The sequence below is a fragment of the Dermacentor andersoni genome, chromosome 5 (assembly GCF_023375885.2).
Source record: "Dermacentor andersoni chromosome 5, qqDerAnde1_hic_scaffold, whole genome shotgun sequence".
In the NCBI taxonomy this organism is placed as follows: domain Eukaryota; kingdom Metazoa; phylum Arthropoda; class Arachnida; order Ixodida; family Ixodidae; genus Dermacentor; species Dermacentor andersoni.
This window is the reverse complement of record NC_092818.1, coordinates 163,410,602-163,426,971: the sequence shown is the minus strand read 5'-3', so window position 1 is coordinate 163,426,971 and position 16,370 is coordinate 163,410,602. Positions and strand designations below refer to the sequence as shown.

General features: G+C 50.2%; 1 protein-coding gene across 1 annotated transcript in view; it reads left to right on the top strand.

Annotated features, from left to right (window-relative positions):
• Positions 1-320: 320 nt before the first annotated feature.
• Positions 321-16,370, top strand: part of LOC129385129 (uncharacterized) — a 139,064-nt gene continuing 123,014 nt past the window's right edge. Inside the window, exons 1-2 of the mRNA XM_055071243.2 lie at positions 321-779; positions 3,168-3,364. Of these exons, the coding sequence (XP_054927218.2) occupies positions 346-779; positions 3,168-3,364 (631 nt within the window). The 5' untranslated portion in view covers positions 321-345. The remainder of the gene's footprint in view (positions 780-3,167; positions 3,365-16,370) is intronic.

Genomic DNA, 16,370 nt, shown 5'->3' with positions numbered 1-16,370 from the left:
TCTATTGACTGTGGGGATACCTGCAGCTTGCACAGTGCTGCTAACGACTTCGGAGACGGAGTAGAGTTTGTCGTCCACACGCTGTGCTATCGGTCTAAACTGATTTCACTGTTGAACATCTTGAAGGGGCAGCGCAATATGACGAAGACAGAAGGCAGGAACACACCGGACAGCGCGTGTTCCTGCCTTCATTCTTCGTCATATTGCGCTCGCTGTCCCTTCAAGATGTTCAACCAGTACCAACTCGCCCTAATGTCGATCCTTCTACAGTGATTTAACTGTCTCTCCCTGGCGTCTCCCTAAGCACAAATCCATTTTTTTTTCTGCGCAGTGGAGCCGGACGGCATGGCCGAGGACGCCGATCAGGTGGATGCCTCGGCGGCCGCCTCGGCCGATTGCCCGCCGCCATCCGCCCACGGAGACGGCGGACTGCCTCCCTCCTCTTCGGCCACCGCCGACCACGACTCCTCCTCCTCGGCGGCGGCGCACAGAGCTCTGAGCGGCCACGTGAAGCTTCTGCGGCCCGTCACGGTGCAGGCGTCCGTGGTGCCCGAGTCCCCCCCTTCGTCGCCCAACCTGGACGACGATGCGCCCCCGCTGCAGATCGACGAGGACGCCCCGACACCGCCCAGCCCGTCGCCACCGACCTCGCCGCATCCGCCGCGCCTCGTCCGAGTCATTTCGTGCCCCTCCGTGCAACCGGCCAGCCCACGTCCTTCCAGCGACTTGGTCGCCACCGGACATCACGTCGAGGCTCCGTGTGGTGGCAGTGCGTGGAGGTAAGGTCCGCCTAGACGTTTCCGCAGCCAGGACAGTAAGTTCACTCAGGAGCTGGAGTTCAAATCTTTGGGAGCGTTAACTGGCCAGCGAGAGACATTCATCATATATATATATATATATATATATATATATATATATATATATATATATATATATATATATATATATATATATATTGATAGTAAACAATCAGGGAAGAGACGGCCGGAGACGGGGCCGTTACAGGCATAAGCAGCGATATATCTTATTTACAGAAAAGGCAGACGAGAGGTCGACTTGGGCTGGTGTGCTCTAGCCTGCTAGTCTGCACTGGGCAAGAAGGCAAGGAAGCAAAAGTGTTGAGATGAATGATGAGGAGGAGACTGTAAAGTTGCAGGCGTAACTAACTTTACAGCATACAGATGGAGGTTTTAATGAAGCGAAGGAAATAGGAAGTGGAGATAGACGGAATGTTAGACCACAATAGATATAGTAAGACTCGATTAGCTGAAACATACGAGGCGACTTTTTGTCGCCGGTCCCTTTCAAAAGGCATGCCATCAGGAATCATCATCACTAATCTTCTATCATGGTCAGCTTTTGAAGGTTGTAGCTGTCGTTAACTTTTTGCGGCAGTGTAATCAGAACTGCCCACTAGCAAAGCTACAAATGAGGCTGGTTGTTAATTCTTCATTCATTGTGATACGTTAAAAGTGGGGGATAGCTCATACCTGTACGGATAAATAAGCGATATATGTCACAAAAGAGGGAAAATGAAAAAAATATATATATTACAAGAATAAACAGTTGTTAGTCGGCGCTTCATCTCGTCTGTGTCTTTTTACGTCCAGTAGTTGCGCTTGTCCATGTCTCTTAGTGCCACAATATGTACCGTTTGGCATGAAAGGCATTCACCACAGTCGCGTCGAGTGGTTAGCGGTCCAAGGCAATGAGAACTACCAACGCTAGCTTGGAGCGATGCACGCGCCAGGCTAGGATCGGTAACCCGTAGCACCGACCAAGAATTTAAAAAAAAAATCAGGGCCATCGTCTCTATTGGCTTCTATCGTCTCTCGCTGGCTTCTGTCGTGTCCTTGCGCTCCACAGGCTTTTACCTGCCTTGTAAAGCGATGGCCGTAATTGAAATTAGTCAGTTAGATTGGGGCATATTGAGTCTAACTGGCGCAGTAGATACTTGAAGAAGTAAGCATTACGAATTGCGGACTAACGACGACGCGATGGGACACACTTGGCGCTGTGTCCTGGCGGTCCTTCGTTCCACTTCTTCCGTGTCGCACTACGTTTACTTCTGGTAATAGATCACCAAGAAGGCCAAACGACCACACCTTGAAACACCTTGCAATAGCTTGACGTGAAACCATGAAGTTAAAGAAGAAGAAAAAAACTCGAAGTAATGATTTTTTTTTTAAAATACCACTTCTTGGTGATCGAGAAACTCACCCTCACTGCAGTGCATTCAAACAGACACCGATATCACTCGTTTGGAAAATTTTGATTCCGGAATCGCCGTGGGATGCGACTCGAGAACAGTAACTGCCTCAGTCCAGAGGTGGCGCTACCGTGCAGTGAATGTCAAGAACCTGAACCGGCCTGAGCAACTACTTAAGAGGAAAAAACGAAATCAGGAAATAAACCATTTATGATAACTGAAAGGGAAGCTCATTACTTTTCGAAGCGAGGTCGGGATGCCTTAGAACACGCACCTATAAAGCGAGATATAAGAAGGAACAAGAAACATGTCCTTGCTGCGGTAAAGCTAGGGAAACTAGGGAGCATGTTTTATTAGAATGTGAAGACGTCTACCCAGCGGTCGATTTAGGCACCACTGGCCTCCTTGAAGCCCTTGGGTTCAGCGGGAGCAGTGGAAAAGTAAACATGTCCGCAATAGGCATTAGTAAGAGGCGATTGGAGGATTGGTGGACGAAAAGTAGGGAAACGACAAAAAATGGAGACGTGCAAAAGCACAGTTAGCAATAGGGGATCAGAAAATTTGGCTGTGGGAGTTCATAGTGCTTTTTTTTTATTGTTTAATTTAGGTAGGACATTAGGCAGTATAATAGCAAGAGCTTTGTGGCGCGACCCACCGCCCCATTCCAAAGGGGACGCTCATAACATCCATCCATCCATGTCATGAAACTATCTGCGTCATCATCAACCAACTAGACCAACTCTCTATTCTGGTCACCTTTTCGAGCAGCTGTGGAGTGTCTACTCGAGGGACGCTGCAGAATACAGGGAATAGAATAGCTGCGTTTGATCACGGGAAACGGAATGTAAATGCCGAGATAATGAGGTCATATACGTGTCCAAGGCATTCAGGAAAGCCCGCGCAAGACGCAGCTTGTTACGTCCTACTGATGTGCTCGTGCCGCTGTTTTGCGCTGCAGAGACCGCGTCGAAGGCGTCGCCAATGGCGACGAGAACGGCGGCGATCTTCGACAGGAACGTCGCAGATCGGGCGAGCCTCCATCCGACGCGGAGGAAGCCAGGATCCGCGAGTACCTGTGCCGCAGCGACACGGCCGTCATCTACCCGGAGCCTGTAGAGGCTGCCAGCGCTCCAGACGTCGCGGCACAACGACAAGGTACTGTGGAGCTACAACTGCATGATACTTCCCGCCGGTAGCTTCCTCACATTTCTTCCAGTTGTCTACAGGCGCAATTATTGTTATTGTTATTATTGGATATGGAAACATACGAGCACATAAAGGAAACAGGGTGGGAGCAAGCTGACAACTGCCACCAAGAGGGGCACGACGCCTGCCTACTCTTTCGGGAGGAGGGAATGAAAAGAGGAGAAAAGGATAAGAAGTTCGAAACAAAGAAATAGGAAAGAAAATAGGAAATAAACAAAAGACAGAGACACCGACAAAAGAAAGTCGGAACATGGAAAGAATGTCTATAAACGGGAGGCCAAATCAGTTTTCTGCATGAAAGTTAGCAAGGCTCCATGGGGCTGGTCGCGTTGAGCAGCACTCCCTCTCGCAAACAGGCAATCGTCAAGGGTCGTACACTTGAGTCCAATCAGTCCATATTCCTTAATTAGGAGTGAACGTTGTCCGATGAATGCGCGACACTCCAATATAAGGTGTTGAAGCCTCTCACAGGAGCCACAGGACGTACACGACGGACTGTCCACATGTCCTTGACGATACAAGCATTCGCGCACCAACACAGAGCCAACTCTTTATTTCACTAACAGTGCTCTAGCATTACGAGGCAAGCCACGACCACGAACACGGGGAGGGAACGAGCCGTTTGCAACGCGGTGGTCTGGGTGCTGCTTTAGGAGGCATCGGCGGATTAACACAATGGCGTTGTCGATCATACAAGAAATTTCTGGGCAGTCACTCTCGTTGTGAGCACAAGTTGAAGCGAGGCGATCACCCTTTTCAGTTCCAGCAATACCCACGTGCGAAGGTATCCACTGGGCATGCAATGAGGGACACCTCACGAGAAGTAATTTTGTGTGCGAACTTTATTATACTACGTAGAATTAGGCCATTGGCGTCCTTTCTCAACAGCCCGCTAAGGGCAGCATGGGAGTCTGTGAGGATGACGACCTTCGATGTGCTTATTTCTTCCTGTACGTGCTTTAGAGCAATATCAATCGCTGCCAGCTCTGGAGTTGTTGATGAGGATGAGTCCCTCATGAACGAAGAAAACCTGAAAAATACAACGTTGTGTGCGTGTGTACTTTCTTTTCTGAAGAAATCTACAAACACAATGCCTTGCTGGGCACGTAGTTGATAACAATACCGTAGAAATATGCGTTTCTTGTAGCAGCTTACAAACTTTTATGCATATTTGTCACGTTCATCGCCATGCTTTCAACACTGCAAGCGATCAGCTGCTATACGGCGAGGCATTTCGTCGGGCTAGCGTCGATTACTTTATGGCGTTATACGACTTACCTGTTCATTTTTTTCCTTCTTTTTGAAGAAGACGACAATGAGCGAAAGAATGCGCCTTTACCTTAGCTTGAAAAATCCGGATGAATATCGTCTCACGTCCCAGAAGTTAGTCACCCTTGGCCGCATGGTCACGTGCAGCATTTCCGCGTAGACTGCTTATGAATATTCCCATCTCAACATTCGATTCAGATGTCACTCACGTGTTCGTATTTGTAACAAAATAAAGAAAGAACACAAAGGCATCCCTGAGTAAGTCTGCGGCAAATGTAGAGGGAAGAAAAATTAAGACAGAAAGGTTGAACAGGGGAGCCGAACAACTGGGCTTCAACAAATTCCTCTCCTCCAAACCCAAACACCGGGAGCACTCGACCGGCGCAGCGCGCGCACCGATCCTCTCCGCTTCCGGCAAAGCGAACGCCGTTGCTCGTCACCTCGTAAAGCATGACAAGTGGAACGGGCCTGCGTAGTAGGCGGCCACCATTGCCGTGCACGTGCGCGGTGCAGCAGACCGCGCTCGACTCCCACATCTCTCGACCCCCGCGCTGTGCGCGGCTTTTCTCTGTGCGCGCGCGTGTGCACTAAATCAGGCCCGACTACCGAAATGTGTCGGCGCCGCAAGGCGTGGGAGTGGTGGCTGTGGCCGCAGCATACAGCGGCGGCATTGATGGCGGCGCGAGGTGGCGATGGCCCCAGAAGTGTGCGCACAATAGCTTCGTTTTTGTCACGTGACCGGACGCGCGTGACCGTGGTAGTAAGTAACGAGCGCGGCACGACAGTCGACGAAGACCATCGAGTAGGTTGCTGTCCAGGCGCTGCTCGGTCTCCACGTGCTTCAGGCGCCGTTATGAGTGTACGCGAAGCGCGCACGGGTTAGTGGCGACGCTGCGTTGCTCATCCGGTCGCTGCTGCCTCTTCTCAACGCGCTCCACGGTCTACGTACAAAAGGTTTTCTGTGAGACCACCCCGAAGATTCACGCGTTCTGGGTGACTCGCGAGAGGAAAGCAGGCGCGCGCGGTGTTCAACGCACGCGCGCACCGCACCGTGCAACGGACGGGGGCGTCTCTCTTCCATCTCCACTGCCAGAGGTACAGCCCTCCCCTTTCCCCTCTGTAAAGCGTAGCGCGCCTCGCCCAAAATGCAGCGCTTCCGCTTCCGTTGACTGCGACTTCCGGACCTTTATTATGGCACGCGATGCGCTTTGCTCTCCCCGCGCCGCCGTTGACGTGACGTCGCGACGACTCGCACCGCCGCTTGCGCTCGTTACCTCGCGCATAGAATATGGCACTGCGCCCTCGCTCCTGTCCTTCCAGCACTTGTCGTGGCGTCCTCCGGCGCGCCGATTTATGCCCCTCTTTTGGAGACGCGAGCAGCCAGAATTAATTAGAGCTCCCTCTGAAGTGGGTCCCGGCGCGCGCAAGAGGCACCCCCTCCTGTTGTATGACGGCGTCACCTCGTTTTTACCTTCTCGGAGGAGGAGCACGCCTGCAGCCCACCAACCTCGTACAACGACCCCCACCCCTCCTCCGCCTCGGCGCTTCCCTTCGTGTTTTCGTCCTCGCAAGTTACTCTCCGTCCTACACTTTAACAACGTCATGAACCCTGTGGCAAATGGATGGCTAACAAGCGGGCCCCCACAGCGCGCGTCATAGCCTGATGGAACGAATGGAACAGAAAGAAAAGAGAAAGAGACAGAGAGAGAGAGAGAGAGTTCTGCCGGCGGGAAGTGATTTCAACCCCCCACGCGGCAAAAACTTCTCCCCACGTCCCGTAACCGTCCCGACGTTACAAATCGGAAGATGCTGCGGAGTCTCTACTCGTGGGTCCCCCACCCTCCCTACTTACCTCTTCTCTCGCTTCTCCCTGTTCCTAACCGGCCCCGTGCGCCCCGAGAACCGTACACTCAGCCATCGTCCCCGGACCTTTTCTTCGGCCTGGCGAACATTAAAAGCGACTTGCACCCCTCCCAGTCTGGCGGACCGACGGGGCTTGCGCTGCCTCTTCTAAAGGACAAGCTCCCCCTTTCCTCCTTCCTCTCATCCCCACTTCTCTTCGTCCGGTCGACGTGCGAGTGCCCACGCGCGCGGCGCGATCGGCGTCAGGCTGACTCAGGAGCGTCGCCACCGCTGCCGCCGGAGCCTTTTCAATCACGGTGGATGATGCTGCTCTCTCCTCCGTATCCGCGCACGGAAGGGAGCGCACGCGTGGGTACGCTGGAGAAGCGCCTCCGCGATGGAATATGGGGAGCGCTGTGATGGCCGCGCACGGGACCGGGACGCTTCGCGCTCCCTCCAGGAAGGAAGCGACCCAAGGTGCCACAGCAGAAGCAGCCCGGCAGCGCCCCCCCCCCCCTCTCTCTCTCTTTCCCTCTGGCTCCGATGTGAGCTGCTCTTCCACACTGCGTTATCCCGTCCCGGGACGAATTTGCGCCCCCTTTTGTCTGCGAGAAAGGCCGGAAGAAAAGAGGACGGTTTTCGTCCCTGCGCGGCTGTCCTGAATCACACGTCCCGCGCGGTCGGTATACGAGCGGCGTTCGTCTTCCGCCCTGTGTGCTTCTTTGTTTGCTTCGCGCCACGCCCCTGCTTGCGAAGCTGCCGTCGACGCCACTTTTGCTGTGATCCTGCCGGTGCGTGGTGCTTCGCATTCGGTGAACCGTTAGCTAGCACACCGTTTGTGCGCAATTCTTGGGGTGATTTTCAACAGTGCGCTGCCATTGAACAGAAAGGGAAACGAGAAAACTGAGAGGAACAAATAGACACGGTTAAAGGTACACCGCGTGAACTCCCTCCTCAAAGCCATGCGCCGATTCCATCATCAAGCTGCCCTGATAAACTTTTGGGGTATGTGGGAAAATGCCCACGTTCATATGTAGTTCGTGTGTCGGTTGCCACGTCATCCATCTGGCGCTCGGACCTGCTAAAACTGCGTCGTCAGTAATTCATACGGTTCGTACCCGGCTTTTAAACTTGGTCCAACTTCGCAAGCATCTCATTTCGCAGAGCTGTAGTTGTACAGTGATAGGCGATGATGGCTGCCGTCAGCCGTCGTTGTCGTAGGAAGGAAGGAAAAAGTGGAGAAGGAAAGGTAGGGAGGTTAACCTGTTTAGCTTAACCGGTTTGCTACCCTACACATGGGAGAGGGATGGGGGAGATTAAAGATGGGGAAGGGGAGAGGGAGAGAGAGAGCACATAGCACAGCACACACACATCGTCCGTTGGAGTCCATCAATCTGGCATGGTACGTGACATCACTCTCACAGCCGCTTGTCCAATCCAGTCTCTTTCAAAAACCGAAGTAGTCCCTTTGTCGCCTTCACCTGCGATGTCTTCTGTCGGCGGCATGTGAAAATCGTGTCGAGGGACAATGGTCTACTGTCAAGGTGCGCTAGAACAGATGCCAGGGACTGTCGCTGAACATTATATTCAGGACAGTCGCACAGAATATGTTCCAGCGTCTCCTCGCAAAGACAGGCATTACAGAGAGCGTTGTCGGCCATTCGAATGCGTAGGTCGTAGGTCCTTACTTTTCATACTTGTCATCCTTGTAGCGCCGTCATTGTCTTCAACGTTATTATTCACGTCGTCACTGTCACACCATGACTGTTTTTGGTGGCAGTTGAGACGTATCCGTCAATAGCCATTTGCATTTCTAAAGGAGATTGTTTACTGAAATACATATGGTCCCTTTCTGCAACCTAGCAGCAAATATTATAAGTTTAGGCCTTCTACATTCGTACAGATTAGTGAAATATTTCAGTTATAGCAACTCGTACTACTGCTCCTTTTTTATTTTCGTATTATCACCACAGTCCATAAATTCGTCGTGACCATGTAACTGCAATGGCTTGCCGTAATCAGCTTTTTTTTTTAGGCTGTTGCTTCTCAGTTCGATGTAGTTCAGATTAACAACATACTGTAGCAATATAAACATAGCTAAACGTATATATATATATATATATATATATATATATATATATATATATATATATATATATATATATATATATATATATATATATATATATAGACTTGAATTGAAGGCTGCTAAAAAGAAAAAAAAAAAGAGTGGGGAGATGATGATGGCACTGTAGTCGAAGCTTATGATGGAAGATGTGAACAGAAACAAGCGAAGGCTTTTTTCGGAGTTCCACGTCTAAAGAATGCTCGCGTGAATATCCATAAAGATCGAAAGTATGTGATTTTTCGGTCACCTTCAAGTCCCAGCCGCAGAACAATGTCCCCTAGTATTACCGCAAAGAAGAAAAAAAAATCTTGTCAAACGGATGAACGGAGCGAAATTATTTTTATAGCGTACTATGAAGTACTTCCATTTCAAGTGCGTGACTTCGTCATCACGGGAGGAGCATTTCTTGTCCCTTCAAGAACCTTCAAATTTAAGCCTGAGCTTTTGGTGTCCATTTCCTTTTGCATTTTTATTTTTTGTGGCATCTTGGTTGACCTAATGCGGGAGCCTGCGTGTTTTTCCAAGCAAATATATCAAGACAGTATTCTGTGTGTGCGTGCTTTTGTGCAAAGGATCAATAAGAAGTGCACTTCGTCTCGCTTCATCAGCGCACTCATTTGGCTCGAGTGAGCGCACGTTCTCAACAGTGATTGTTCCCCAGGCGATCAACTGCACGAACGACGTTTCATTATTTTAGATGGTTCCTGACAGACCCAATTTGGTGAAATTCTTTAATAAACTTAATAGCCTCAGCTTTGATTCAAGTTTACGTTTTCTTTTCCATTCACTCGAAGACTACATGCGTCAGGATGCAATCTCGCAACGACCGATGTGTAGTTTTATTGGCCACTGATTGACTCAGTGTAGCAAGCTGCCTGCGAAACTGGGAAACGTCATTTTCCCGGCTCGTTTAATTCTATGGGAACAACAGAATATAAGCATTTAACGAGCTAGCGTGGCCGGGCTGCCAGTTGTGGTTCATATTGGTATCCTCCACGACGTGAAAGAGAAACAGCGAGAGTCTTCACTTTTGTAGCACGGTGACCCCCCTTATCAAGTTAGTGAAGTCTATCTCCCCCTTCCACTCTCTTTCTCTTTTTATCCCCCTTAACCCATCCCCCCGTGCAGGGTAGCCAACCGGAACTACCTCTGGTTAACCTCCCTGCCTTTCTCTCTCTCTTTCTCTGCTTTGGCATCGCCGTCGCTTTTCTTCAGTCAATATGTCTTTTTTTTTTCTCTTGCTGGTTTGTTCTTCACTATCTCTGTTTATTTAGGGTAGCAAACCGGATCTTTTCCTCTGGTTAACATCCCAGCCTTTCCCCTATTATACGTTGGTGAGACAACTTCTAACTTCCTAATTGCTTTTTTTTAATTTGCTTTCTACTTTCTTTATTGCATGTGCAAGAAGCCTTTCTCATTCCCCAGAAACACAGGCGGCGTTTTCGCATGTTTTCATGATGTTCAAGTGCGGGGTCGGAGAAACGCTCGATCAGCTACTTTCCTATTGGATCACTCACCCGTTAGCTATTTCGTAGGCCCACTCGCTCACTTACCCTTGCCTTCCCTCACTCATTTATCTACACACCTGAGGGCTCAGTAATTCCCCCGCTTCCTGATTCAGTCGTTTTCTCACACATATTCATTCTCACACCAGAACCTTGAGCTACCCGCCGTGGTTGCTCAGTGGCTATGGTGTTGGGCTGCTGAGCACGAGGTCGCGGGATCGAATCCCGGCCACGGCGGCCGCATTTCGATGGGGGCGAAATGCGAAAACACCCGTGTGCTTAGATTTAGGTGCACGTTAAAGAACCCCAGGTGGTCAAAATTTCCGGAGTCCTCCACTACGGCGTGCCTCATAATCAGAAAGTGGTTTTGGCACGTAAAACCCTAGATATTATTATTATTAGAACCTTGAGCTACTTATTTAACTACATGCTCCCGCATTGGCTGGCTCATTCATAAAATGACTTAATCGGCCTCAATCGTTCACTTACACACCAGCGGGTTACATCCTTTGCGCACTCATGATTGTATTCACCCATGTAATCACACAATGCAACGCTCGCTCCCTCCTTTACCTACTCATTCGCTGCGTCACTTATGTACTCACTACTGATTGACCCATTTTCCCACATAAAAGAATGGCAGTTCTTTCGCACTCACTCGATATATCACTAACTCAAGCACAAGATAATTATTGGCTCAATCTTTTACCTATACGCTCACTCATTCACCCACGCATTCAGTCGTTCTGTCACTCGCTCACGTGGTCATGCATTCACGTATTCATTCACCAACGTACCAGAACTATCACTCACCACTCACTTCCTCTTTTCATACAATGCTCCTCAAATACCGACTCACTCACTCACTCACTCACTCACTCACTCACTCACTCACTCACTCACTCACTCACTCACTCACTCACTCACTCACTCACTCACTCACTCACTCACTCACTCACTCACTCACTCACTCACTCGTCAGCTCTCTCCCTTACAGTACAAAATACTTACGAGTGATTACTTCTCTTTTATTTATTTCCTTTTTCGTAACCATTGGCAGCTTTACTTCTTCCCTGAAGCAAACAAAACAAAATCCATGTAGCGCTTTCCTTTTCATCTTGCTTGTATTTCAACACTTCCACGCTCCAACGCATGAACACCGGCGGCCAAAGTTTTGCGCTTACAGCCGCCTTGTTTTCTGTTTTCCCCCGCACCGGGCAGCCCCGTCGGTATTGTGGCGTGCGCTTTAGCTTTAAAGGCAGGGCGCTACGTGTCCGGCATGCAAATCTCTGGACTTTATTAGGCGAGCGACAAAAGCCTTCCCTTTTCTTCAACCCCTGATAAAGGGGATCTCAGGCAGTGGGCGGAGATAGAGAACGAGGGGGGGGGGGGGTCGGAGAAAGTTTAATTGGGAAGCGTGCCCAGCCTCTCGGCTCGTCTCTGCAGCCGTATGCAAGGAGCGCAATTCTAGCGGCTTGAACGCAGGAGGGGGGGGGGGGGGGGGGAAGGACGGCCGCGTTCCTTGTTAGCATCCTCCACCACAACTCGCTTTTCCCTGCACTTGCTCGGCGGGGGTTCCGCCAATGTCTTGCATCCCTGAGAGTAAGACCGGCCGACCACCACCGCCAACATAGCGGGGGCAATGGTCCTAAGCCCTGGTCGTGGGTAGAGAGAGCCCTGGCTGGGGCCTCGCGTATGGGCAGCGGCGCGACTTAAGCGATTGTCGCGGGCGGCAACGTGGCGCCGCCAAGTCGTGTGAGAGCGTACGCGCGCGCTAGCGGCGACCGTTTACAACCAGCTCGTCGTTTAATGCACGTCCAATCAGCGCCGCCGTCGACTGGCGGGTCGTCCCGAGTTTCCTCGGACTGGGGAGTAGACAGTCCCTTCGGAAGCGGCTGTCCTAACGCGTCACACCAGGCCGTTTCGGCTGCGCGCAAGGCCTCACTCGGCTTCGCACGTGGTGGGAAACTTGGGCGACTGTATAGTTAGCGAGCCGAGGTTTCTCCGCGTGTACATATTTTGGCCGCTGTTACTATGTTCAGTGTTCAAGACAGTTTGTTGGAATATGATGCGAGGCCTCGCAGAACGAGCCGTTCATGCTACTAAATTGGCGAGCTGTATAAATATAATGACAATTCCATGTTTACCAAATAAATTATCGTAAAATGTAAAGCTTGCTGACATGTATTGCTAGTTACCCTTTATAGGAGCGTACCCGGCGCTTGTGCAGGCAATTTCTTGCAGTGTGTAGAATTTACCGTGTGTTTCCTCGACTTGTGCAAAATAAATGGGAGGTAACGACCGGAAGGAATACCGGAAACAAAGTCGTCTAATGTGGCGCATTTTGGTTCAGGTTGCGCTCGAGCGAAGATACCTGGCGCTTCCTCATTCTTTTGTGCAACTTCAAACATCCTGCACAATTCCGAGTGAGGTCGGGCTCAGTAAGTGTATCTACACAAGCAACTAGTATTGTATTATTGTAGTATTATCAGATTGTAGTTATAGTGAAGAATAAGTGCAGCGCAGTTAGCGAACTGCTTAGGCGTAGAGAAATAATGAACGTTCATAAGCACACGCTTTGTGTCGTGCACAAGCGGCCACATCCTTCTGTGGCCACTAAATACGGCTTCTGTTGCATCCAAGAGCGTACAGCGCCATGAACCTGATAAAATGGAGCTCCGGATGCACCTAACATTATTGGCGAGGTAACTTCAGGATACTAATTACAACTGAGAGCCACACGATAAAAAGCTACGACCGCAGCTTGATTAGGCTGGCGCCGGACGGGTGGAAATAGTGATCTTCGAGGCTGAATCGAATTGAATGTCGAATACTTAGCCGTTATCACAATCAATATAATACGATGTTCAAAGAGGAATACGACATATATACTGACGCAGTCCACACGGACATGAAATTTCCTAACTGTACTACATATATATATATATATATATGTATAACGTAACGTCACGTTTGACGTCATAAAAACACAACACGTGTTCGATGGAACGTTGGCCTAACATAATGACCTTGCTTGCCGGTACTATATATAGTACCGGCAAGCAAGGTCATTATGTTAGGCCAACGTTCTATCGAACACGTGTTGTGTCTTTACGACGTCAAACGTGACGTTACGTTCGTAGCAATTTCTACAGAGGAAAAGAACGGGTTGATGTCTGATTTTCCCTTTATTCATTACTTATCTCCACCTTGCGGGTTTTCCGCAGAACTACTACGTCAAACACTTGCCTTTGCTTCGTGTCGACAAATTCGACTTCGCGCTGCCATCTGCTAGCCGCCTGGTTAGCTCAGATGGTAGAGTGGCTGCCCCGGAATGGCGGTGGTCCCGGGTTCGAGTCCCAAACCAGGACGAATTTTTCTTCAACTATGAGGCTTTTCTTTCGAGGAAACCGTTTGGGTTTCCTTTGTAGCAATTGCTACGAACGGGTGGATGTCTGATTTTCCCTTTATTCAATAGTTAAACGGGCTACATAGCCGACCATGCTTCGAGACAAATATACTTCGACCATGGCGCCATGCGTCGCAGGCTTGCAAAACAGCGTGAGCGTTACTTCAGTTTATGAAATCGACTGGGCTCAACAACCGATTGTACGCGTCGAACTGCTAATGCATCCCTCCCTCTCCTTCCTTCCCTCTCATTTCTTGACTTTCATCCGTTAAACCCTTTCCCCTTGCGTAGGGTAGGAACCCAGACGCACGTTAGGTAGATCTCCCTACGTTTCCTCCATCTCTCTCTCTGTCTCTGCCTGCATAAACGTTAATACCGTTTTCGATCCTTACAGTAGTAGTGCAGTACTTGCAAATCTCTCTTTTCTTTTTTGGCAGCCACACGCGACGCCGACGTGCTGCTACAGGTTCTTTAGGGCACCATCCCCGAAATAAGACCCCTGGTGACGGATTGCCACCGATGGCTTAATGAAATGTGGTCAGTATCACGTGAGAGAAACTTGGTAACGAAAGTACAGTTAAGCCACGAACTCTCTCAGACCGACCAAGACAAATAAAAAAAGCGAGTTGCATGATAACCAACCACACTGAGAGATAGAGAAAAACAACAACAAAACATTCTCGCGTGCGTAACAGTCGAACGTGCAGTTGGGAGTCTGGGAGTCATCGCGAGCGCCTATACCAGCAATTGGAAGCAGAGAGGGTATGGACGGACGTAAAGAGGCCGTACCGAGAAGGTCGGGTCTTTCCTGCTTCGGGAGCTGTATAAATTGCACCGTCGCAAACGAATGCGACGCCTGGGTGGCGACTGGGCAAAATATACGTTTGCATGGCTTCGAAAGCAGCCTTGCTGAAAGGGAGGTACGTGGCAACGAGAGGAAGGCAGGGTAACACTGCTTTCGGAGACGAGCGGTGGAGAGGAAAGGGTGTGGATGACAAGATTCAGTGTCATCTTCCTCTGCTTCGTCCTCCCGCAAGCAATCGGGACGTGCGGGCGGCTAGCGCCCTCATAAAACGGCGGGCTCCGGAGACGTGAGGTGCGGCTCTAACGGCACCACTATCGTACGGGGACCCGACCTCCGAAGGAAGGTCTTCTCCCGCCCAGTGAGGCGTCCATCTCTGTTGGGGGAGGTCACAGGACGCGGTCGCCTCACCGCCTGCTGCTGCGGGCGTCGCATCGCGATGACGACGGGATATGCGGTGCACAGGAGTTCGTGGGAGTGTGATGAGAGGAAGGAGGGGGACGCCACTAAAAGTCCACTCGCGCCTGTAGCCGCCACCGTTGGCCTTCTCTCGCGGGCTTACGGTTCGGAAGGGTGCGCTGCTCGATGCGGAGTGGCAGGCCCGTAGATTGTAGTTTCCTATAGTTTTTACTTCTCGCGTATGAAGCGTATATTACTGGACACAATGGATAGATAAAGTGCGTCATCGTTGTACTTTTTACTGAGGCGCGGCGCTTGTAAAGCGTTTTGCAGATACAATAGCTAAGCTTGGGCGCCTCCTTTATGGGCAGTGCCCGCGTGCCTATACGTGCCTGCGTGCCTGCGTGTCAAGTGTGCGATGTCTACAGCAGGTTGAAATTGTCCTAAGTATAACTATAAATGACGTACATATTGGCAAAGTAGTTAGAGATTCTTTTAGCAGTCACATCAACTGCCTTTCGTGCACTTCAGCATTAGGCTCTGTGTTAGCAAAAAGCTCTTACGCTACAATTGTTACTAAGAGCATTTTCCACCCTATACTGACGCTGGGCACATCATTAGTGATCGCGGCCAACCAATGACAAGAAAGCACTCACAAACGACAAGCTTGGTGAATTCAGCCCCAAGTCACTTCGGTCGCTGTCCTATATGGAACTCATTTTCGTGACGCAGTTGTTGAGACTGCAAACTGTTTCCTTTTCACGGGGCCATGAGTGCAGATCTGCCGTCGCGGTTCACTGAAAGTTTAGCCGCAATCGCCTCTGCAATCGTGTCCACATCGTGTTCACACATCGAATCGTCTTGCCGTCGCTCCAGACGCATTCATACGCCCTCGGATCAACTCTTCGGCCGTGACCATATAGTTGCGCTAACCGGGGATAGTATCGTTCGGCAAAGGACATATATTTGCGCCTTTCCCCCGCAACCACCACAATAACGGCCTCCGACTCGCGCAGATAATTGGACCCACGTTTCAGATTGCGTTCACACTGACTGCGCGAACGATCCACGGACGAGGTCAGCCAACTGCTTTATCTCGACGGCGGTTTTACTGGACGCACGGATGTATGTGTCAGTGGTTGGCACGGACTGTCCTCACCCTGACCTTAGTTTCCTGTCTTTCCTTGAAAGTTTGCTTCGGTACACGCAAGAATTGTCGATAAATATATCCCTCGATAGTGCACTTGGATGTTTGCACGACAGACATCGAGCTGGTCTGCCCTCTCCTAGCGTGCAGAGAAACGCATCGTATATACTCAAGTTCGCTTACGTGCTTAAGATCCATCCTGCTCGGCTTGCATTGCGGTAACTATTCGATGACTAGAGGAAGAGCGTAGCAATGTGCTATTTGGATGCCGATATTATAGCTTCTCTGCCTGTTTTTGTGAAACCTGTGAGTTTGGGGCACGTTTATTTCTGCGTTATTTCCTCGATAGAGTGACATCAGCGGATACTGATCACGCTTGGTATTGTTACGTCATAGGTGTTTTCCACAAGCCAAGGTTATTTAGGCTTCCCGCGTGCCTGGTATTTTTTTTTTA